This window comes from Protopterus annectens, chromosome 1.part1 (assembly GCF_019279795.1).
Source record: "Protopterus annectens isolate FY-2018-M chromosome 1.part1, PAN1.0, whole genome shotgun sequence".
NCBI lineage: Eukaryota > Metazoa > Chordata > Ceratodontiformes > Protopteridae > Protopterus > Protopterus annectens.
Window position 1 is genome coordinate 849,428,685 of NC_056726.1, and position 26,658 is coordinate 849,455,342.

The 26,658-nt window shown below is 37.2% G+C and overlaps 1 protein-coding gene across 1 annotated transcript in view; it reads right to left on the reverse strand.

Annotated features, from left to right (window-relative positions):
- LOC122815150 (probable E3 ubiquitin-protein ligase HERC1) overlaps positions 1 to 26,658 on the reverse strand; it is a 5,886,073-nt gene that overhangs the window by 5,146,749 nt on the left and 712,666 nt on the right. The window contains exon 6 of the mRNA XM_044087407.1: positions 21,561 to 21,657. Within this exon, the coding sequence (XP_043943342.1) occupies positions 21,561 to 21,657 (97 nt within the window). The remainder of the gene's footprint in view (positions 1 to 21,560; positions 21,658 to 26,658) is intronic.

The following is a 26,658-nucleotide window of genomic DNA, read 5'->3' on the forward strand; positions in this document are numbered from 1 at the left end:
AGCATTGTCTGTATTCGTACAAGGTTGCTAAGGGCATGGAATTCTTTACCTGTATCCATCATATCTATACCCTCCCTCCCATCTTTCAAAACCACTCAAATATTTCCTTGCTAAAATCTGTCTCTGTTCTTGCTCAAAACCAGGATAAACTATATCCCTAAATGTGAACAAGCACATTTTCAGTCCTTATACTTCCTTACTCTCCCTTATTCACTTACATCCTTACTCTTATCAAGTCCTCTTCCCTGACTTTCTCTCTAAATATACCAGAAGCATGTTTTCCCTCACTTCATATTGCAATTCCTGTTTGTATTAGACTAACTTACCTGTAATTTCTCCACAAGCTGTCAAAAAATTTCTATAAAAATTAAATGATTGTCACACGTGTATCGATTCTTAATCAATATATTTACATTATCACTAATTCGTTATGATTATTTAAAATGCAGATATTTTTGTTTTATTTTTGAAGATTGTAAAATTATTTTTCTTACAATGTTTTGTAATAATTTGGAGCTTTTCTACCCAGGCCTCCACTGAAAATGGGATTCTGCCCAGTCAGACTTTCCCTGTAATCAAATGTCAATAAATAAATAAAAACAGGTGACTTAATATGCATCAGTCATCAGCAACACAGCACAGCCAATATCAAAAGGTCATCCCTTAAATTTAAGGTGTCTCTCTAAAAGAGGCATCCTCATGTGGGCATCCGGATGGAAAGAAGTCCTAATCCCCAGAGTCAGTGTCAAAGGCGAAGTTAACTATCAGTATACGGTAAGGACTTTTTGTTTATTTCAGAATGTTGGGAGGGAGAGATGGCTTTTTCCTCTTTAAAGTGGTCATATTAGAAGTGCTCAGTGTAGGTGGCCCTAATGAGTTATCCGCAGCTTGTCAAACGGCTGACAATTCCCACTTGGACTTGCTTGCCCCACTTAGTGTATACTTGATACACCTTAATGTGAACTGCAGGGTTCTGAGCAGGTAGAGTTAAAGGCTCAAAAATGTTGATCATCATGCAGAGGTTAAAAGTAAATATACAGTGTCATTGTCAAGTGATATCTCAAGTGCATAAAATTGACCATCTGCACTACTACTTTCTCATGGTATACAGGTTCAGTAATCCAGCCTTATTCTTTCCATCTGAAGAATGTGTTAGCTGTTTACTTTTTTAGGTAATTAAGCTGGCAGCAGTACAAGCACTACCACTTTCCAAGGCAAGCATGCTCAATGGACTTTGTAAACTAACATGTAAGCAGTCCACTATCTAGGGCCACCAATATTAATCTTTTGTTTGGTTTAAATTCTCTTCTCCTTAACCATTCCTGCATCAGATCCTGATTGGCATGAGGTTGTTCCAGGAGTTTCCTGCACTTGCGATTATATATATGCGCCTTTTCCACACTTCTTGCCTTCTCATCTGATCCTTCACCTTATATTATTTCTTTTGTTTTTTGGCACATTCAGTTGCTGTCTGATTTTTGTCTGCTGTGAGTTTGATTTCCATTTGACACCAATATGCTTCTGCTAAACTAAGCAGAGAAGCCACCTTAGACTTGCTTCTCCTTATGTTTTACAACTTTCACTAGGTTTGGATCTTGTGAGGTCAACAGATACGTATGCAGTCCTACAATTGTAGATCTATACATGTAATCAATTTTGAGGATGCAAATACCTCCTTCAGAATGGGGAATATATAATCTTGGTGTACACTGATATTTATTAATCATTTGCGAAATGTGAAGCATTTTTCTTGTTTTCTTGTCCAACTGATCCAAAACCTTTTGGGACCAATCAGTCACCCCAAAACACTAAGGTAGAACAGATACAGCAAATTAGTTTATAGCTTGGACTTTGCTCTTAGATGTCAGAGCTATTTCCAGTATTAATTTTAGTCTTCTAAAATATTCCTTACTAAGTTTTTTTTTACATTTTTTCATGTTTTACTGTCGATCCTTCATCAATTCCCAAATATTTATACAATCCCTTCTGCTTAAGTTCTATTATAGCACATTCCTGTCCCAGACTGATATTTCCTTGTTGCTGCAGCTTTCCTGCTTTAAAGGTTGCTTTTGCACATTTACCATGAAGTGACATTCTTATATCATCTGAAAAAGTTCTGACCACTTGCAGTTGTGCTTTCAGTTCCTCATCAAATGAACTGTACAGTTTTAAATAATCCACAAAAATTAAAATGAGAAGTATTTACATTTTGCTCTTTCTAGCAGCCAAATTCTTGCCATAACCTAATCTGTTAATATGGTTTAATGGGTTAAGATAAATTCAAAAGAGCAGTGATGACACAGTCACCCTGGAATATCCTCCACTGAATTTTTTTCCCTGGGATAATAATTTGTCCTTTATCATGGGTTAGCTGCAAGTGGTTTGCCACTTTTCATGGTCACTGCAATGTTATTGATTAGTGTAGGGCATCTTGTACATCTGTAACTATTCCTTTATACATGAATGTCGGATGTTTTTAAATGTTTTTTGTAGTCCAGCCATGCCATACTTAGATTTTTCCCTTTTTTACAATTCTTCATCATGACATTATTTAACAGCAAATGATCCTTTTGTTCCATATGACTTTCTTTTATTACCTTTTTGTTCTATCGTCATTTAGAAGAAAACTCAATCAGCATCAATTCCAATATACAGTTTGTACATCATTGGAAGAATAGTTATTGGTATGTAGTTTTTAGAACAGTTTGCAGATTCACTCTTATGGAAGAGTATCATTTTTCCTGTTGTTAACCTGGTAGGTGTTTTTTCGGGATGCAATATAAATAGTTCTTACTCAGGACTACATCTTCGTGTAAAGATATTAATACTTTTAGCAAGAAGTTAGGTACTGCACCTGGGCCTGGGGTTTTCCATTTATGAGCTTTTTTAATTTAATTTCATCCTATTTCATATCCTGTACATTTGAACTTGTTACTGTTTCATTTCCTTCTTCTATCCATTTAGCATCCACAGGGTCTTCATAGATATTTCTACAAAAATGTCTCTATTTCTGTGATGTTTCTGTTCCTTTTGACTTCTTTCCCAATTCTCTATAATTTTTTTGGGGTCATCAATGAAATGCTTATTATGTGCTCTTCCTTTATATTTATCTGCATATCTTCTAAGTTTTGCTGCTTGTGCTTATATTTTCAGTTTATTATTTGCATCGTGTACAATACTAGTATCATTATTCTGATGATACCCAAGCTTTACCTCTCCTTCCCTCAAGACAATCTGTTTAATGCAGATTCATTAGGTGAGGACTTGAACTACATCCTGAAATGGATGATATCAATCATCTACAGCTTAAGACATGGCGTCTTGGAGCCCCCTGAAGACAACAGGGAACTTTACTAAAATGGGCATGTGTTTTCTGCCTTCCACTACTTTTATTTCAATGCATAAGCCACACGTATCACAAAACATTAACTTTCACAGAACACAAAAAGTCTGCATTTACAAACTAAATCATTTCGTTAATGAAGTAAACCTGTCACATCCATATCCAAAGGCTGATAACACACTAAATGCTTTCCGATAAACAACAATTCTCAAACTTAAATAGCAGAATGAACAGTTCATTTAAGTTCAATAACTCACAACTGTCTTCAGTCTCATAATAAATGTACAGACCTTCCTTACCTGTTGCTCTGGTCTTGCTTCATTCAGACTATCTCACCCTTTGGGCCTTGGCCTGTTTGGTCTTAGACAAGCCCTTACATCAGACTTCCACCTGTATAATTCACTTGGACAGGCCCTTATCTGAGGATCAAGCTACCTCCTGTATAGCTCCTGTGCACCAAACCCCAGCCTGCAATCCCTCTGCAGTGACAAACAACTCCATTGCTTCTAGCTTCCACTATCTTTTTTTTTTTACAAGAAAAGTATTACTTCAGGTCTTTCTAAAGGCCATCTCATTACTTGACAGATCTGTGTCTCCACTTATTGGCCATATTATTAAACAGGTCTTTCAACTCCACTATTATATAACATCTAAGACTGCTGTTGTGGCTACTCATGCCATCTTGCAAGATTCAAACTGTCTAGAGTAAAACACCACCATTACTTAATAGGGAGATAAGTTGACATTTCTGAAGATTAAAAACCTTAGTGTGATTACTGATAACTAAGAGGACACTTAGGGGCCAGCTGTCAGTTGTAAAATCATCCAGTTTCCATCTTTGAATCTCTCATATCAAGCATGTTCTTCCACATGAAAAACTTTCAGTGGTGGTGTGTTCCCTGGTGTCTTTATGCCTTGGTTAATACAACTCTTACCTGGGGCTACCCAACTGTAATCTTGATCTTTTGCAGCTACTCCAGAATTTTACATCTCAGTTATGTATTGGTATTTATTGTTACCTTCACATTATCACACTACCATGAAGCCTGCAATGGTTACTAATTCAATCTCATCACCTTTAAAATATTCTGTTAATTTTATTTAATGCTTAATGATAAGGGTCCTCCCATATCTTAAGGAGCTTTTTATCCCTACCGCATGGCAAGGCCCTTATTATCAACTTTGTGGGTTCCTGGACATATTTCAGGGTGCTTGCTGCCAGACACCATTGGCATCTGGTCTTTTTGTTAACAGATTTTACATATTTGAACTTCCTTCTCCCAAGCAGATGAGGGAATTCCCCATGGTGTTAGGCTTTAAAAGGTCTCTTAAAAGTTGTTTACTTACCTTGGCTTATGATATTACATAAATCACTAGTAAATAATGATAATGTTACTTATTGACAAAAACACAATAGTTCCAAAGCCTGTTTTTGTATACTACTTACTAGATGTGATCTACAAGACCACTGATGAGCCTAGTCTACCAAATTTTCCCAGAGCATTGTCTGGTTAAATGACTTGCTCAGAATCTCACAACAGGGAAACTGAGGCTAAGGAAATCAAACTCGATTACAGGAACAACTCATTAACAGTTCAATCCTTAATCCTCTGTGCTAACTGCCTGACTCTTATGGAAATTAGCACAATATTCACAAATGGCGATATCTCAATCTTCTCCTGAACATTAACAGAAAGTGGATATGAACGTCTTCAGTAATAATCTAACATGTGCAAGAATACTCTTTAGCAATTTGCTCTTGGGATGTCATTAGTGTAACTTCCAACCCAAACTGTCTTATGACTGACTTACAGGCAACCATCTAATTTGAAACCATCTACATTACTCTTCCCTTCCCTCCTCAGCTAAAATCAATGCGTTTGCAATAACTACATTGCCCTTTCTTAAAATTGCACTGTTGGGAAATTAAATGAGCAATTGTCCTCCAAAGTGCAAAAGACTCTGGACAACTGTTTTCAGAAATACAGATATCGCCAATCAGTTGCCTCTCTAATAGCACCTAATCATACTATCATAAATCCCTCTAACCAACAGGATCACAATGTATAACAAAATGCCTGGGGAAGGAGGGAGGGTGCAGAAAGAAGGAGAGAGAAGACAACTAACATGGAACGTTATGGTAGGTACATAACTTCTCAAAAAGTTGTCAACCCTAGCACCTCTATCCTGGGTGCTCAAATGGAACAGACTCTGAGGACTGTAGAGCCAAAACTGGCTCTGTCCTGGAGGCCAAGTCCAATTTGTAATGGGAATGAGGGTTGTCGATGGACATTAAGATAATGTAGTTTTGTTCGATCTGTTAGAATAATTTGAAAAATACATGGGAGATCCCAGGGATATGCGTTACTACCAGAAACCGGAGGGAGATCGCCATTGCAAAGTCTGAGTTCTAGCACAAGGCGGGTAGGACGGACTGCAATTGTCCCTACGGGGAAGAAATGAGGGAGGGCTTGCAACTACAAAGATTTATTGTGTAATCCCTGGCTTGAACAAGCTGATGCCTGGTGGTGCTGAAGAAAGGAAGTCAGTCGATAAGACACGGAAACACCACCTGGAATCCTTGACAGTCAGTGGTGACCACTGCCATGCATTTGGTGAACCGTGTGGGCTGGGGTGAGACCGAGGATGGACAGGTACGGAAGGATCTGCACCACTTAGTACAGCAGCAGCCACCACCACCATGGCAGGGACACCTTTTTTGTTTTTGTGAGGTTTTGTTTGTGAATAATGTTAAAATAAATTTAGAAACCAGAGTCACAGGCAGTAAAGGCAAGAAGTGTGACCGTGTCAGAGACATTCTTCTGACAGCACAGTCACACAAAACTATCAATAACACACACACCCAAACAAGGGGGGATGGGAGAATCTCTGGCTAAAAGGTAAAAAATCACTTACAGGGAGCTGTAAAAGGAGGACACATAACATTCAGATATCCCTTATTTTGATTCAGCTTACATTCCTGAATGACTACTGTCTAATTCTGTCAACTTTCTCTGTAAAATAAGTGAAGCACTACCTTCCTTTCATGCATTCTCCAAGACATTATACTGTTACTAACTACCATATGTCCCTCTCTACTCAGAGTATTCTACTCCCTCTTTAATGTGCCTTTTTCCCCACACTTTCCATCAAGGTTCACTGTCAATCTACCCCCCCCCCCCCATTCCCTTTACATTCATTCTGGTCAAACTGAGAAACAAGCAACAGGCTATATATAAACTCTTTGAATTGTAGAAGTTTGGAAGACTTAAATCAGCCTCCTAAGGAAAAGGATGCAAAAAAAAAAAAATGCTGCACTCAGACCAAGGCATCACTTCTTAAACTAAAGTAGAGCAATGTCCTTCAAACTCTAGGAAGTTCCGATGGAAAATTAACTTCCTCACAATCAATGGACAACTAGTCTCTACTATATTCTTTGATATGTCCAAAGCTTTTGATACAGTATCCCACCAACTACTACTCAACACTCAAGTCTCCTTCAACCTCAACTATACAGCTCTCAACTGGTTCTTTAGCTACCTTACTAATCGACAGTAGGCAACTAAATGGGATAATAAACTCTCCACACTCCTCCCAGGCTCTGCTGGGATTCCTCAGGGTCCCATCCTTGGCCCTCTGCTTTTTATTATATTCACAAATAGTCTAAACACTGCCACTAAATCTGCTTCTATCATTCAATATACTGATGACGCTACTCTTATTTGCTCTGATCCCACACCCCAAGAACCCCAAGATAAATTGCAAAAGTCATTTTTAGATATTGAGAATTACCTAAATGAATGTCAACTCATCCTAAACCCAAACAAAACAAAATTAATGATCTTCTCTAAAAGGAAATCCAAAGCACAACCACCTCCTCTCCCCACTGACTCCATTAATGGCACTATAACAGAAGCTGTTAACCAAACAAAACAACTTGGTGTCACAACAGACAACAAGCTAACATTCAATAAACACATATCACTCACAATTAAGAAACTTCACATCAAACATGGTGCTCTATATAGGGCGAAACCTTACCTTACTCAAAATGCCAGACTAGCCACAGCCAGATCCCACCTCCTATCTACACTTCTCTACTGTTCTCAACTTTTCAATAACCCACACAAGTCTGATTTACATCTACTTGACTCCTGCTATAACAAAATAGCTGTTAATATACCCAACGGGACCCATTATTGCTTTGCTCTTCAAAATTTATACTGGCTTGAATTTCCCAATCTGTTATCACTCAATCATCTCACCACTGCCCACTCAATCATCCACAAACCTGAAAACTGCCCTGCACTCTCCAACCTAGTGCAACTAAATACCAACCCCAGGACTCTTAGATCATCCAATAAACTTATACTCAAGGTCACAAAGCCCCATAATTACTTTGTTGATTCTCTCTTCTCCTTCAAAGTAGCCAAACAGTGGAACCTATTACCCCAGAATATCTTAAAAAACACAGATCGTCATACCTTCAAAAAACTTCTAAAGGAATACCTTACTCAACAATGGCTATGCTCCTGTAATACTTCTGGCTAGTCTTGCATGCCTTTGATCTAATGTTTTCTATACTGCTATCTTCTTGTCTTACTTCTACCAAATGAAAATAACACAATGGTTTTAGTTATATATCTAATGAGTTTCATATTACTGTCTGTAGTATGGTTTAAGAAATATGTTTTCTGTTTTACATTACTCTTTTTGTAAATTGTGATTGTTGGCAACTGTCAGACTATTTGTACACTGTTTGCAAATTTTTAAAAATGTTTGTAATTATTTTTTTACTACTGTTATGAGCTTATCTACCCGGGTCTCCGCTGAAAACAGGCTACTTGCCCAGCCAGTCTCTACATGGTTAACAAATGTAAAATAAAATTAAAATAAAACAAAAATAAAACTTGGTTAATGGCAGAATTAACATTAACATTTGTTTACTGGGAAAGTCTGACCGGGATAGAGCCCATTTTCAGCAAAGGCCCAGGGAGAAATGCTGCAAATACATGTCTTTGGAACGTGGGAGGAAACCCACACGAATGCAGAGAGGACATGCAGACTTCACACAGAAGGCACCCCAGCTGAGAACTGAACAGGAGAACCTCTTGAGACACAATAACTGATGCATCACTGCGTTGCATGTGGTAACATATTACACTAAATGCTTGTATATCAATGGACCAACCATTCAGATCCTAGTAAAGTGACACATGTCTACTTTAACTACATTATTGCTCTAATCAACCTTCTCTGATGCATCACTTCTATTCTCCTCCAATACTCTGCCCCAATCACACTTTAGTCTTCCCAAAATGTAAACGGAAATCACCACCAAACTACTGTGATCTAGTCTGTCTTTTGGCCAGCACAGTTCTGACTTATTCTACCCAAGTTTCTTTAAACTATGTGATTTCATCTTATTAATCTTCTCCTGTCTACCATACATCTACCGGTCAGTAGTGCCATTTTTCCACTCACTGTGGCAACACTCAGACTCATGTAACCAAATCACAAATTGCTACTGCGGCTAACCTTCTTCCTATTACCTTCTTATGGGCATTTAGCAACACTGTGTTTTAAACACATTTACAGCATGATCACTTCTGTCATAAGCAAACTTACATTTATATAAAGCAATCACACCATATTAACAAGTTCACATTTATAAACATTATATTTCACATCTACTGTTATATATCATATTTAACCAACATAAAATTTATTTAATTTCAGCCTTCTCTTAAACCTCGTTCCACCAGCAAAACATTTTTTTTGATGTACTGTTTCCAGACTTTTAATTTTTTTTATGTAATATAGTCCTACCCTTTTCTAAAGATCCCACTTCTTGTTCTTAACTCTGCTACAATAGTCATTAACTTCAAATACAGCTAGTTTAGATTTTGTTTTCCATTTTTTAGTAACTGCTTTTTTGGCAGCCACCAGAATTAAACTTAAAAAGGCCTTCCCATGTCTAGAAAATTTAGATCCTGTACATCAGCTGAAAAAAATAATTTCCTTAGTTACACTGATTTGCTTGCCCAGTATTCCTCTCAGAGTACCCCGTAGGGAATTTATGATGTCACTCAACTAACTACACTCCCAAAACATGTATTCTCAGTTGCCTCTTACTTCCTCACCACAAATCTAACATTTACCGTCTAGCATTTATCATTACTGTTGAAAATGTAAGGCTTAAAGCTGAAGCCAATAGTTCTTCACATTTCTTTTTAAGCTGCTCATTTTCATGTTTGTACTGTCTGGATTTAGATATTTCTTTGAAACTTAGAAACTGGGGAAAGAGAAAGGTGTTTGACACTTTGCACAGGTTTTCCTCTCATATCTAACTTTCCAAACAAGTCTTTATCTAAGGAAGCATTTAATAGTTGTGCTTTAACATCTTCTGTAAAAGGCTGCAGTCTTAGCCAAGCGTGTCTACTCATGATGGCACAAGTAGCAGCTGCTGTAGCAGCAGCATTCATAGCATCACACCACATTTACTGGTGTGCTTAAGACACATTACAGCTGAATGAAGCATGAGACAGGTTAGTTTTACCCTACTGATGATGTGTTGTTGTGATAGTAATCCTGCTCAGTACGAGAGGAACCACAGGTTCAGACATTTGGTGTATGTGCTTGGCTGAGGAGCCAATGGTACAAAGCTACCATCTGTGGGATTATGACTGAATGCCTCTAAGTCAGAATTCTACCTAAACGTAATGATACTGCAGTGCCACGGATCTCCCGGTTGGCCAGGGATATCCGGTCGGTGAGGAGTGCCACTCGTCACTGGGTCGGAGCGTGGGCGGAAGGGGGCTGCCTCTCTCCAGCAGTGCACCGCATGTTCTTGGGGAACCGGGTGCTAAATAATTCACAGACAACCTGATTCTGGGTCAGGATTTCATATGTAGCAAAGAAGCAAAAAGCTGCGATCTCTTGAAATTCAGCCCTCGAGCCAAGCTTTTGTCGCTTTTGTAGCTTTAATAGCATTAGGAATGCTAACGATGGCTTGTCTGATATTGTCCAATATGAAAACAGAGGTGATCCAGAAAGCTTGAGTTAGGTCTGGAATCCCACCTGTGACCCAGAAGTTCAAAGGACTAACATAAAAGAGAGTATAAAGGATTAGTCCGGACAAATTCACTTTAGCTATCTGATCTAGGAGATTTTCTCTCTTCTCTGTCTCTCTGATGCCCTCCATACAGAAGGAATAAAGACAGCTTCTTGAAGTTTCATGTAGTTTATTCAATTAAGCACGTAGATGGATGAATGTAATGTATTAGAGCAAGAATATTCAACAAGTCATCTATTTAAAGTCAGTTACAGAAAATGGTGGGATGGTCCAGGGGACCTGAATGCAGGAAAAACTGTGAGATTGGAAAACAATAAGCCAATCCCAAAGCTTCGAGGTTAGTCCCTTATTTGAAAATTCCTGAAAGACTAACAGCACAGCAGCCTGTGGAACCTCATTCTTAGTTGAAAGGTTTTTATGTTTAACACACAAAAATGACAACACATCATGAGCTACGGACTTCCAAGATGGCTGCACACTGAGTAACATTTTGTTTCTAGCTTTCCCAGTGTGAAAACAGAAACTCAGCAGAGAAGGCCAGTAGATTTGTGTTTACGGGCATTTTTTAGTTAGTGGCAAGTAAGTGCACTGCCTGGATGCCAAAAATAAAGAAATATAGAAGACGTGGAAAAACAATCAGCTACAAAAAGTAAAGAAGAAAAACTGACTGGGGAAAGTTCTGCAGCTGTTCATCAAAAAGCAATGTAACCTTCATACATAACTTCCAGTAACCTACAGGAAGACATAAGACAGCTGCATACAGACCTGGTTAAACTAAACAAAATACAGAAGGACTATATCAACACAAACAGAGAAAGCAACCGTAAGTAAACAAAACATTTTCTTTTCTGAATAGTACTGTGTTTGTGGTGTATGCTTTTCTTTGCATGTTATTTTTAAGTGTAATGGGGATTTGTAAACAGGTGCTGTTCTTTTTTTCCCCTCCTTTTTTTTTTTCTTGTACAATTTTGAGAAATATTGGCAATGCAGTGTAAAAAACACTTGGTTAAAAAGGCATGACAAAATTAAAATTAATGTGCATTTTTTTTACTCTTGCATGGGAAAATTACTGTATTAAAGACCTTAAGCTAATTCGTTTTAAGAGACAGCAAATAAATGAAAAATATTTATTTATTTATTTATTGACATTTGTTGCCCGGGAAAGTCCACTGGGGCCAACAACCCATTTTCAGTGGAGGCCTGGGGAGAAAAGCTCCATACAGTCACAGAAATTTTTACATAACATCAGCTTAACTTTGAAAGTCAAGAAAGTTTTTACATAATACAAACTGAAGTAGATATACAAGACAAATACATGTTATAGAGGTATACAATACAAGAAAATAAACTTAGTGTGTTAAATTTTTAGTAATTCTGTTTGTATATTCTCATAAGTAAGAATACTGTTTAATCAATTTTGTTTATTCAGCTACAGAAATAAAGAAAGCAAGAGAGATTGGATACAAAGACAGTGTAAATTGCAACTATATTAAGTTAGTAAAAGTATTTGTAGTGTATAGTGGCCAAAACATTTAAGGTGGTTTAAACATATGACTACAAGAACAGACAAGGGTACTGAAATAGTGTTCTTTTAGTGCAAATTTAAATGTTTTTAAAGAGTCTTTAATATTAAATATTAAGAGTACTGAATATTATGAGGCTTTTTTTCTATCAAATGCATGTATACTTAGTAGCAATTCTGCAGCTGATCTTCATATATCCAAGGAAACAATCTGATAAAGAGAAAGTGGCGACAGTCTGGTGGAAAGGGACTGGCTGAGGGAAAAGTAAAAAAACAAAACAAAAAAAAAAAAAAAAAGAGAAGAGAAATTGGCTAGGACATAATGTTCTCTGAAAGCAATCCATGGTTTTCCCAGTGGGGGGGGGGCTTTAAAGATGAGAAAAAAACAATTAGACTTGAAGTAAACTTTTCTCAATTTTTTTATAATGCAATGGTGATACTAATATAAATAGGTGGTTTTGTTTTGTTTTTTTTCTTTTACTCCCTTCTCTCTTTTTCTTTGTTCAGTTTTAAGAAAGGTAGGCACTGCAATGTAAAAAAAAAAGGGGGGGGGGTGAGAGGAAAGTTGTGGTTAAGACAGTATGACAAAAGAAAAATTAGTGTGCTTTTACCCATGCTTGCATAGTGAAATGACTGGGTTAAGACACTAGGCATTATCTAGTAACAAGTTTATTAGAAAGCTTGTAAATGAAAAAGAATATTATAAGGCTTTTTCCTGGTAAACAAAGTACCCTTAGCAGTTTTGTGTCTGGATTGCATGTCACTATATGACAATATGATAAAGAGAAATGGCTTGGAGTAAGTGTTTACTGAAAGCATTCAAGTGTTTTCTCAGCTAGGAGAGCCAAGTTAGTAAGTGGTATTTTGATTTTGTCCAACAGCACAGGCTGTGCCATGCATCTTAGCATGACTAACCTTTTTGTTTGGTTAACTCTAGCCTCTCTGCGTGGCTATCAACTTAGAACTTTTGTTCTTATTAGGAAGCAAAACCTTCAATATTTGAAGATGTACATAGTTTTGTGTGATATTCAGTTAATAGGTTTTAGGGGGTTGGGGGGGTCTGTTTGCTTTGTTTGAATGATTTTAAAAGTCATGTAAGATGAGACATAGGCTCAAATGGATATGACAAGAAACAAGTGTGAAAAAGACCAACCTGCCAGACAGTATATGCATGTAACATAAATGTTGGAACTAGGCATTTAACAAAAAGGCACTTATACATAAAATGTGGTAATAATAACTATACAAGAAAATGGTCTTCTACATAAATATAAAAAAAAAAAAAAGAGTAGTGAACTATATTATAAAATGTAGAGTGCAAACAGCTATGCTACAGGAGACACACCTCAAAAGAAGTGAACATATGAATTTTATAAAGAAAGGTTTTCAGGATGGTTATTCAGTGGAATACCTGGGGCAAACGAAAAGAGGAGTACTTATATTAATTACAAGAGGAGCTCCAATAGTGATAGAAGAGGAAAAAAGGATAATAATGGAAATTATACAATGACCCCCCATTAATATTCCAAAACATGCACATTGATTGGCTAGCGTGCCTGTTGTAAATCCCAGAATATACCAACGGAAAAAGGTCTGGTCGCCTAGACTTTTTTCCATTGGTATAAAGTGTCCAAAACCTTTTGGTTTTGGTTAAGAAAAAAGGTCTGGTCGCCTAGACTTTTTTCCATTGGTATAAAGTGTCCAAAACCTTTTGTTTTTTTAATAAATAAAAAAAAAGAAAAGAAAAAATGGAGGAATGGAGACTTCTTTTCTCCGTTGCTTCCGTCTCAAAGCATTGATGTACTGGGTATGCATAGAATGCAAGTCCCATAAGCATGCACAGGACATCAACACAAAGAATCAGTATACCACCACAGGCAGAAAAACAGCAATGTGCCGTTATACAAAGACATTATTTAAGAAAAGTAAGTATTTTTTTTCTTAAATAATGTCATTGTATAATAGCAATAACTCACTCCGTGGTTGTGGTATACTTAAATTTACCCATGTTTGGCTTTATTTAATCACTTGGGCTTTGCCCTCATGATTAAACCATGCCAACCGTGGGTAAAACTTCAATATACCACAGCACATTGCGGGTTATTGCTTAAATATATAGCACTAAGGGGCTACTTGCAAGGGAGCAGGATTACACTGGCATCCATTTAGATTCCACCTAAAACTGCTGCAATGGAGCTTAAGAAAATTCTGGGAGAAATAATCAGTTTTCAGCAAGGAATATTACTTATAGGTGGGGACTGAGATTTGGTTTGCAACACTGACAATGTGTCTGGGGGGCATAGAAGGGAAAATACAACAAAGGAGAGTAGATTTCTGAAGAATTTTATGAAATTGTTTGGCAAGGAAGATGTGAATTCAGTACTAGGAGTTCGGAGTGAATTTACACATTATTCTCCAAGATACAAAAACTGGGCTAGGCTAGGCTAGATAGAATTTATATCTCACAGGAACATGTGCATTTAATTGAATGTCTCGAAACGCACCCAATAACTATTTCAGGTCATGCGCCAATAATAACTAAAATAAAAATGCAAGGTAATGAAATAAAAATGTGACATTGGTGCTTTCCCACTTATTGGCTGAAAAGAGAGGAATTTAAGAAGTGGATTTTGGAACTGATTCAGGAGCTACTTGAGAAGATAGAAATTTCTTCTGAAAATGTAGCTAGGGAGTAGGATAAAATTAAAGTGGAATTTAAAACTAGGGAGGAAATAAAGGAAAGGGAGATATGGCTAAAAAGTAACAAGAATTATTTAGAGGGACTGACAAATGTTAAAGAATTGCAAAATAGGAGGAATTTCTCAGAACGAGAAAAGAAGCAAATGCAGAATGCTAAACAGAAAATAAGGGATTACATCGATAATATGCACAAGTTTAGAAAGACTGATTTTAAGCAACTGCTTTTTGTTAATAATTCTAGAGCACAAAAACATTTAGCACAATGACTCAGGCAAAAGAAAGTGAAAAGGGTTGTCACTAAGCTTAGGGGGCCTGTAACAAGGAAGATAACAAGTGATCCTGTAGAAGTATTAGAAATATTTTGAAAGTTTGCATAAATCAGAGAAATATGGAAATCATGGAAATCTTTATGGAAGAGTTAAATATGGCAAGATTGGAGGTAAATGAGGCTCAATTACTAACAGGATAGGAAGAGATGGGATAAAAATGGCTAAGTATAATGAATCTACAGGAAAGTCCTCAGGAATAGATGGTATTCTTGTAGAAGTTTGGAAGCTAGGAGGGAAATAACTGATAAAGACCTGGAAGGTTTTAACAGTATTTTAAGAGGAGAAGAAGTACCAGCATCCTGGAAGAAGGCAGTCGTAATGGTAAATACCTAAAGAGGGTAAAGATCCATCGGACCCAGCTTCATACAGGCCCATTTCAATACTAAACCATGATTATGAAGTGTTTATGTCTATAATGGCAACAGTAATACCAAAATTGATGGATATGGATCAGTGTGATTTTGTGGAGGGGAGGCAAACTTTTGAAAATGTTAATAGAACATTCATGATCCAGGGTAAAGGAGAATTTAAGAAAATACCACTGTTATTGGTGGGTCTTGATGCAGAGAAAGCATGTGACACAGTAGACTGGGACTCCGTGAGAAGGGCAATGGAAGCATTTGCTTTCCCTGATACAATTATAAGGTTGATTAGAAGTATATATGACAAATTGGGGGTGAAAATTAAAGTGGGTGGGGTCCTCTCTGATAACTTCTGCTCGAGTAGATGAACCAGGCAGGGTTGTCTGCATTACATTTACAACCATCGGCAGTGAAACTAAGGGACTCAGAAATTCAAGTGTATAACTAGTATGATGGTCAGGAAAAGCTGTCTCTGTTTGCAGATGATGATATTTTATACATGACAAAACCAGAAAGGGACATTAGTGTTGTGTAACATTTTAAGACAGTTTCAAATCTTCTCGGAATACAAAATTAATGAAGCTAAAAAAAGGTAATAGAAGTAAATTATGTACCATCAACACGAATTGGTCCAACAATATTCATATTTATGGTTACATGATAAAATGAAATATTCAGGAGTATGGATTAGAAATAACTCTGTTGTGGCAGCCAAGGATATGTGGGAAGAGACTAAGAAGATAATATAAAAATTGAGAAACTGGAAGCCTTGTTATATGGATTCTAAGATACAAGCAATTAAAATGTTTTTAGTTCCTTTAGTCTTATAAACAGCTCAAGCATATTTTTATCAACCAGAGGAGAGGCTGTGGACAGCACTTAAACAGTTGAAGGATTTTATTTGGGAAGGAAAGACAGTGAGGGTCAAGTGGGATAGGATGATTCTTCCAATAGAACAAGGCGGACTAGGATTACCCAATTTGATGGGGTATTTTACAGCAACACAGTTAAAGCTCTTATACATAGCACAAGCAGAAAACTATAATTCAAAGTGGAAAGGAATGATGATGATATGGGGGAAGCTCAGGAAATAAGAAGAGATTTGGTTTTTGGATGCTGACTCTTAAGGAGAGCAACAAAAATCATACAGAGTATCATATTCATAAAATAGCAAGGAGTATTCTAAGAACTAAACCAGCACAAGAATGGAGAAAAGAGATTCTACCGATAGGGGTGCCTGTGGTTAGTGATACAGATAATAGGCAAGAGTGGGCTGGAATTTACTGAGAAAACTGGCAAAGGAACCAAGGTATTGGGAGCAAATACTAGAAAGGGAAATGTAACAGAATGAGAAGAGGCCAAAAATTTATTTGAATTGCAGGTTACAGATTGCCCTCCCAATCAAGGATTGATGTCAGAGTATAGGCAAAGGAAAAGAAATAGGAGGGTCCTAAATGAAAAACCAGCACTGGTAGAGTTTTTAATAGGATCTAGAACACAAGTTGCCGTTAAAAAGGAATACTTAGCAAAGCGTATAAAATACTGCAAGATAATTACAAGAATCAATCAGAGGAGCTTAGAAAGGAATGAGATTAGAAATTGGATAAGCAATTCACAGAGAGAAAATGGTGGGATATATGTATATCTCCCAAATATGCAACAAAGTCTAGAAGATTTATGATCTTTGCCTGTTAAGTGTTTACATGGTAATTTTATACCCCAAGTAGAATCCAATGAATTTTTCCTCAAATGAATAGTAAATGCTGGAGGTGTGACGAAGTGGTGCCTGGGAACATTTTTGGCAGTGTAATGAGCTGGCTGTCTTCGGGGCTTCCCTACGAACCGCTCTATTGGAGATGCTGGGTGATCGGATTGGATTGACTAGGGAGATGATTTTTTTAAGCTATGATACAGAATTGGAATTGTCTAGACATAGTAAAGCCTTACTGAGTCTAACTATGGTGACTACCAAATAAGCAATTACTAGAAAATGGAAATCAAAGTCTAGACCAACTTTACTAGAAGTAGTGAATATAGCAAAGATAAAACAACTGGAAATGGGATCTTTCGAAAAAGGATGGTGCAAACTACTCAGAAAAAAAGGAATTGTGAGAACAATATATGCAGAGAAGGAATGAGGTTTAACAGGCAGGCTACTTAACTGACAATGACTTGACAGACTATAACTTACGTACAATGTTTGCAATTAAAGTGGTGTCAATGTCTGTTTTTCATTTATATAAATGTTAAGATTGCCTATATCATACGTGGTAATTTAATAAAGATGTTTATTGAAATAAAAGCACACATCATGAGCTACCACAATATAACTATGTTTAAGAAAACACTTTCACCTAACCTTCATCAGGTCTGTAGAGTGATTTACAGTTTGATCAGTGAAAATGCCTACTTTTACGAGGCTATCACCACACTTTCTTAGAGTGTTTTGTATCACGTAATGAGAGGCTGTGTCTGCCTGTGCGGGACTCATATTCTTTGAAGGAAATTATGATAGCTTTATTACAAATGTTTTTTTCTAGTCTGACTTGTCCTCATCGATGCTTGTATCAAATATACTATAAAAGTTTGTGCCAACTTGTACTGGGCTCATATTTCCTGAAATATATTATGAAAGACTAACTGTCGCTTGTTTGACAAAGGATTACAGTGCCTGCTTATAAGTGGCTCATACACAAGACTAATGGGACCAGTCCCCATTCTTCTTCCTGAGGAAGGCAGACCTTCTTATATGCAGGGGAGTTCGTCACTTAGAGCCACACTAGGTGAATCCCATTTTTTTAAAAAAAAAACACATGCATTCAGCGAAACAGATTACAATAGAAACGATGTGCACAAGTACGAAGAAAAATATAAATACAATTTGAGACCTCAGAATTTATTGTAAAGACTTTTGTGCCCATGGAACAAAAATCCACCAAGTCGTGAACTTCAAACTATACAAATCTTTTAATAAAAAAGGCGCATCTCAGATCTTCTTTGACACAGGCAAACTGTGCCTGTAACAAACCAGCTAGCACCGAAGGAAGGCTTGACAACAACACTCAGGTTCAAAGCAGGCTTTATTAAGCAAATTCAGGAATATAAATGCTGGAATAATCCACGCAGCGTTTTCGTCAGTTAAAAACAGACTTCAGATAAAGCAAGTGCAGTGGTGCTGCTTGTTAAATACTAAACCTCATTTTGATCAACCAATAGGAAAATTACATTGTCATTCAAAAAGTTAAAATATATACCTCTATAGTAAAATGCTTTAAAAACATTAATAATATGATCCATAAAAATAATGTTAAAAACTAATTCAATACAAAGTGTTACATAAAATGTCACAGTGGGTTCAACTTTATGTATTAAAAAAGAAATAAAATCTAGGTGAAATCCTTTCAGCCAAAATTTAAGCAAGAAAAAACTCCATCTAGTGTCATATAGATGTAATTGCATTTGCACGGTTTCATAGATTAGCAGCTCTCTGTTTTAACACTGGGACAATGGAAATGTTATCAAGTCCTGGAGGCTTATTTGCCTAAAGTACAATCTGTCAATATAATTCCTTGAATTCTATGGTTGTTTCCCAAAGGCCACCCCTACCATCCTTGGGTATGCATTCAAGGACAAAAAAGCAGTACGTAGCTTGGTTACATTCCAAGGAGTGCTTATAAAGTGCATTATTGATGTTATTATTACGTATTTCATAGTAGTGTTCGTAAACTCTCCTCTTAAGTGTCCGCTCAGTCTTACCTACGTAGAACGCCACATGTTTACACTGAGCTAATTATACCACACCTAAGGTGTTGCAGTTAAAATAAACCTTACCTTCTATGAACATATTACGACTACTAATAAATATTTTTTTCTTTGTTAAAAATATACTGGCACTGTTGACATGCACCACATTTAAAAGTGCCTTTCTTTTAAATCATATCCTTCCCTCCCTTTAGCCAAACTGAGTTTCCAAAATATTTTTCATATTTGTGTCCTTTCCTGAAAATTATGTCCACCGTCTTATTATGCAGTTTACTGATGTCAGTCAACCTTGTGAATTTGTCCCATTCACTTAAAACTATTTTTCTGATGAGATTTGCATCACCATTATACTCGGTGACAAAGGTGCTCTGGTACTGGTAGATGTTCTCATTACTGGGTGAATTAGAAACATCACCCCCATCCCAAATATTCTTATTACCTAAAATAGGGGGCATATTTATCAGTCCTCTGCTTACTGTATCCGCGGTGGTGCAGCGGTAGCATTGTTGCCTAACAGCAAGAGGTTCTCCCGTTCATTCTCGGCTGGAGTGCAGGGAATGCCTTCTGTGTGGAGTCTCCATGTCCTCCCCGCAGTTGGGTGGGCCTTCGAAAGACATGCATAAATGGGCGTGCCTTCGTTGAAGGTTGAATGTCGAGCTGGCACCTCGGTGTATGTGAAAATCTGCCAATCATTAGCGGACCAGAGTTCTGCTGTGGCGACCCCTAACCGGGAAAAGCCAAAAGACAAACAACATTTATCAGTCCTCTGCTTAATAACTTCACTTCTAATTTCTTTGATCAGGGCTGAGGGGTATCCACGTTCCAAGAACATAGTTTTTAACAATGCAAGTTGGATTTAAAAATCTGTATCCAGTGAGCACATTCTACTGGCCCTTACCATTTTTCCTTTAACTATATCTCTCTTCTGGTGCATAGGGTTTGCACTTGAGAAATACAGAAATGAGTTGGAAAAAGTTTTTTTTCCTATGAATGGTGGACTTAAACTTATTATCCAGTTGGTGTATAATGACATCCAAATAGTCGACTTTGTCTGTACTACTGTCATATGTGAACCTCACAAAGCTGGTCATGTTCTGGATGTAATCAACAAACTCGAGTAACTTCTCCCTATGTGCCTGTGCCTATACTGTAAAGAATACAGCAATGTGGAGTTGGGCATGGAGATAATTTTCACTATACTGCAAATTACAGAAATTTTGTTGAATGCCAGCAAAGTGGCTATAACAGCTATAAATGGTTGTTGTGGGCTATCCACAGTGAAAGGGAGAATACCCCTAGTCTCAGAGCTGTGTTCAGTCTGGGGGAATTCACTATCAAGCCTCCTCCTGGGTCTATCAGTTAGTGAAGGCTCTTCTCTTCAGATTCTTCCTCTCTTCCAGGTAGTGAAGTCAGGGCACTTCAAGTTAACTCTTCTTCTCTTCAGGTTCCAGATGGTGAGATTAGTGCAAAAGAGGGCTAGACAGCTCTTTGCCTGGCTAGGCAAAGGGCTGGAAACAGGGAGGAATCAGGTGGAAGGGCAGTTAACTAATCTCTTGATGGAGGGTGATGGAGGTGGTGCCATGGCGTCCAAGGTGAGGTTTGATGATGTAAGAGTCTGATGTAATCAGTATGGATGCAGGCTGCCAATCAAAGTGGGAGGCTAGTGTTTGCCCCCCCCCCAATCTCACTCTCAACAAAAGGAAATCCCAAATCATTAGTAGAAAACATTTTCAAATACCTGTAAGTTGCTGTTTGTTTCCTTCTTCCCAACAGTATTCTACTTCCTGCTTTTAAACAGTTTGCCATGAGCAAATGTACGTTTTGTACTTACAACTGGCATTTTTTACGTCTTCTGCTGTCAACTCTTCTACATATGTTGCACTTGATGCTATGTTACAAGCTAAGCTACCACTAAAAAAATATATAAAAAAAAAACCTCAGCTGGATGTACTCAATGGTCAAAATTTGTGAGCCAATGAAATGAACAAACAAGTATTCTGCTTTGGCGGACACACTTGTTTATTAACTCATTTATTCTCAGATACTTGAATTATACAATTTACACAGATGGAGAGGAAAAGACTATTTCGGTACTCAGTATATACAAGGCTGAGAACTTAGTTCAGAAAAAAGATGGATATACAAATTTTCCTGCACATGATACACAACTATGGTCAATTTTGGAGGATCATCAATTCACCTACACTATGTATGGGGATATGGAAAGAAACTGCAAGGACTGACAAAAACCACAGAGGCAGAAGGATACATCAATTTTACACAGAAGGCACTCAGGGCAAAGAATCAAGTGTTTTGTTGTAGCAATGCTATCTGTTGCACAAGTATTCCACCTAATTAAAAGATTTTTATATTAATTGTTAGCATTTTACACTATGAACATCTTTACTGTTATAGTGGACTTTATGTTTGGGATCTTTGCCCAAGAAACTTCAAACATGCTACTTACCCAATCTGCCAAAGTCTCCCTCTCCCCAAGTGTAAAGCTCTCCATCATCAGTTACTGCAGCACTGTGTCTATATCCTGCAGAGACGCACACCACTCTCTGTGGAAAGAAATATACCAAAAAATAATTTAACACTTTTGCTAACTTGTATATTTGTGTTACACCTCCTGCTATAGCCTTGTTGCCAGTAATCTAGTACAATCGCAATCTTTCAACACTATCCATTATAACTTAAAAAGACCTGTCTAAAGAGCTCCTAACATCTCAGTAGGTCTTGAGCTATTGAAACTGTAAAGTTTACATAGCAAAGTCACAGTACTGGTTTATAATGCATTTGTGACCAGATATGTTCCTACATTAATTCTATCTTCACTGTCAAAGTGCTTTTGAGCAAGTATTTGCCTTAATAGGTTTTAGATAATACTGCTAGTAATCTATATTACTAATCTAACCTACTAATCTATAGTAGAAGACTACAGCAGTAGTATTTAGTAAAAACACACTGGCAAAGTACATTTCGCATCGCCCTTTCATTCAAACATAATCTCCCAGAAATAGACAAAGATGGGTATGAGCATCCACTGATCTCTCACTGTACAACATTTTCAATGAATTTGTTCAAAACTGACAGAATTTGAACATTTCAAAGCATAAACTTACTCCACAATCCTTAATTTTCCAGAGAAATCCCCCTTACTTGAGACTTTCAGATCAGACAGGTTTGTGAGCTGTAGTCTGAAAGCAGAAATCACCTAACCGTAACCAACAAAACTACTAACTTGCCCCAAGTAATATTAATACACAGCTATGTACAAAAGCACTCCAGAATTGTAAATGGGTTTGGAGGGAGGCTATCAAACACGGATACAATTTCCTGTAAAAGCTATTGCCAAAATGAGTACTCATTCAACCCTCTTACCTTAAAAGGAACAGTTTTCAAATCATATAAAGAGAATGCCCATCAGTAGCATTACACATTCCTGAAATGTGAAAACACAAAGCACTAATAAAAGCTCTACAGAAACGTATCCTGCTCAGGGATAGACAAGTCAGCTTGTTATCTGTAACAAATATGGATGCATTTTTCCAAGTGGAAATCTAACACATATCTAGTGCAAGCACATCCCTAAAATAAGTCTGGGAACTTGGGAAGTAATGATTGCCTGGTGTTGTCTGCCATTGTCACTCTTTGTAGTCTCATCAATGTTCTGACAGCAGGAGGAACAGCAGCAGTTCTTCAGCCAAACAGATAAGGCCTGCATGCCTAACATCAGCTTTTATTTTACCTTCGACTGGTAAAACAGGAGATTTCATTTCCTGATGGAGACTACACTATCCAGCTGAAATCTGAAGTGTCTATGTTTTGGGGTAGAGTACATAAAATATTTCTTCTATTTTCTTGCTTTAGGAAACTGAGTTGAAGGCACTATCTGTTAACACCTTCAGCATAAAAGAATGACTTGTTTTAATCTGCAAAACAAACAACTGCATAACTGAAAAAGAATAATATAATACCAAAAAGCCAAACCAAATCCACAAAGTGCTGTGACCAATAAGGCTCAAAGTCCCAATGCAGATACAAAAAGTTTTAATAAAACATGTATAAAAGGTTAAGCGCTTTCGTCAAACAGACTTGATCAAAACTATGAACTCAATAGTCACAACATTTAAATACTAAAATACAAGTGTCATGTGATCACGTAAAAATAAGTTCTTAAAAGGGAATTACCCTATTCAGACAACCATTGTTTTCTTCTTTAAAACTGGCATAACAGATGTACTGTCATTTATCCCAGGCTCAGTTGTTGCGTTTAATCTTAATTGCCATTTGAGCTCACTCTCGTCAGGTTTGTTCTCTCAGTACCCTCCCCTCACGTCTTTAATAATTCTTTCCAGAATGCCGAATTAAAAGTTGTTACCTTGTTAAAGTCCGTTGACGTGTTTGTACAGAACATTATTATTATTATCACAATTCTTTATCACATAAATATGTTCATAAATGTGCTTTCAGAGGCTTCTGGTGGTTTTCCCCACATAAAAAAAGTTGCAAGTTTTACAAACGGCAATATAGACAATACCAACAGTACCACAAATTCCTGTACTTAAAAATACTCTCCGTGGGGGGGTCACCAATTACATTATTAACTTCACATATATATTTACAGTAATTGCACATACCACATTTTTTATCCTCTCTGTCCTGTTGTAGTCAGAATGACTTATTTGGATGTTCTAACAGGTTTTTCAAAATTTTAAATGTTTTAAAAACAAATCTTGTTTTTTTTCCCCAAGATGTTCAATAAATTCTGTGTTACCCCTAAAAATAGTCCAATTCTTGGTCATGATGTCCTTTAAGACATCACTCATACAGTCGAATTGGATAAACATGGAATGGGAATAATTTTTACTAATTTGATCCCTGGACTTGTCAATCCCACCACTAGAACTCAAAAGAGGGGTATAATCTCTTACCCCAGTCCTGCAAAATTTTTTCCCCAGTTTCCAAAAGGAGCATCTTCGGGTAGCCTCTTTCCAAAAACATACTAGTAAGGTTATCCAATTCAAGTCTGAACACTTAAATTGGAGCACATTCTGGCAGCTCTTACCATTTGGCCTTTTACTATATTCTTTTTGATATGTAGAGGGTGTTGACTGGTATAGGCATCCTATAGAGTTTAGAACCAAATTTACCTTCCACCTTAATTTTAAAAATAGTCACATCTAAGTAATCAACAGATTCATCCCAGTGGGTGTGTACAGTTCAAAAAATAATTCACATTATTGATGAAATAGATAAAGTCTTCTCTCCTGCTGTCTTTCTTTTTCCATAAAATAAAAATATCATCCAAAAATCTGAGATATACAGACCATAAGTGGTCATATCCCTTGGAAAAATATATTTCTTCTCCCATGCAAACATAATGAGGTTGGCATAGGTAGGGGTGCAGTTTGCGGCCATAGCTACCCCTCTCATTTGTCTAAAAACTTCATCCCCAAAGACCATATAGTTGTTCTTTAATATGATCTCCATGGCTTCTACAATGAAGTTGGACAAGCTAGGTTATAAGGGCTCTAAGTTCCACTAATGTATCCATAAACAATTCCAACCCTTCGTCATGAGGGATAGATGAAAAAAGATCAACATACATTTTTGAAAAACATACTTCATCATTATAGAACTCGTTTGATTTTAGTGAGAAAATCCCAAGAGTTTTTTAACACATAATCCACAGGTTTTAATGTTTGTTGAACCAACCTATCTATATAAACTACTAAAGGGTGTGTAGTACTGTTCTTAGCTGTTACTATCACCCTATAAGGGGGTTTGAAAACGTTTTTATGAGTTTTCGGTATACCAAACACTCTGAGTATGGCAGGGTGATCATTCAGGAGGTATCCGTAAGTCTCTTCATTAAAAAACCCTTGATATAGGGAATCTTTCAAGAAGAATTTCACTTTCCTTTGTGCTATTATAACCTGGTTCAAGGAAAATGTTTCATACCTCTTAGTGTCGTACAAAATAGCCAACATGTCCTGCTCATAGTCTACTTTATTAACCATCACCATCCCACCCCCTTTATCGGGTTTCATAACACGCAAATCTGGCAGTCCTGTCTGCAGCATTATAAATAATGCACATAATGAGGTTTGTCATAAATGAGATGGCTGAGTACTGGGAAAGCAACTTTTTTTTGATGACACCATCCAGTACGAACTCAGTGGTATGGAGTGCATTTTAGTGGTGATATCATTAAAATTCACAATGTGCTTTATGCAATTCAGATCCTTAAGGTCTGATGCATAAATCGTCTTCCCCAGCCCATCAATCTAAATTATAGACATGGGGGGATGGACAATGAGGGCCTGGGGAGCTGCAGTGTTTTCAAGGCTGCTGCCAAGACAAGGATGCCATGGGTGTCTCAGACCAAAATGATGCCTCTAGGAATCTAGAGGATACAGTCAGCCTTTCTGTGGAGTGGGACCAACATGTCAAGGTTCTCCAAACATCTTTGGTAGCATTGCTGAAGCCTCTTCTGCAGGGAAGATGGGAAGTCTGATGTATCAATTACAAATATTTCTTGTATTTGCAGTCATCTATAGGGGAGATGACACCCTCATCATTAACATCTTCCATGGAGGATTCTAGTAAGGCGTCCAAGTATTTTGATTTAAAGTGTACTTTTTGGGGAGGGGGATTCTGAAGAAGAAGATATCCACACTGTGGAAGACAGCTTAGCAAGAGGTTCCACTTAGGTGTGATCCCTCTGACCTGCTAAGAAGTGGGATACTGGAAAGCTGAAAGGACAAGATCAGGTTGTAAAGTAGCTGAATGCGGTTAAACTGGAGCTCCAGTCCTGCTACCATAAAATCGCCAGATTTGCCACAGGTAGCTCATACACTGCCAAGCTTTAACATAATGAAGCTGGCTGGAATTTCCATATCACTTTAACCTCATTGAACTGTCCACAGCACATACAATTATCTACAATCCAAACCACTGCCCTGCCCTTAAGAACATTTTAATACCCTATAGTCCCCCACCAGAACCCTTCACTCTGAAAATAAACAACTCATAACTGTTCATGTACCAAACAAAAGAGTCAGACACTACCTTTACTCATACACTATCGCTAAAGTACGGAACTCAATTTCAACCAACATAAACACCATTAGCTGCTTCAACAAATTTAAACTCACCCTAAAGAACTACCTACTAAATACTAAAATCTGCCACTGCACCTATCCAAATAGATGAATGTCCTACTCTCCTTGAGCCTTCCTCTATCTTACCCCAATCTTTACGCATCAAAATCAGTAGGAAACTCTTTGATCTATAAGTTACTTTAAACAACTCTGTTCTTACTATAAACCTCACTAACCTTAACTATCATTCTAATCCCTCACCCCTTTAAAACTACCCCAGTAGTGATTTTTCTTTTCCTTTATTAATTCTTTCAACCTAATACTACTACCCTAGTGATCTTTTCCTTTATTAACTTTCTACCTATTTCAATATTTACAAAATAGGTGTGTGTATACGTATATCTTGTAAATTACTCTATTTTTCTGTCTGATATTGTAACTTCCCACAAGTTATTA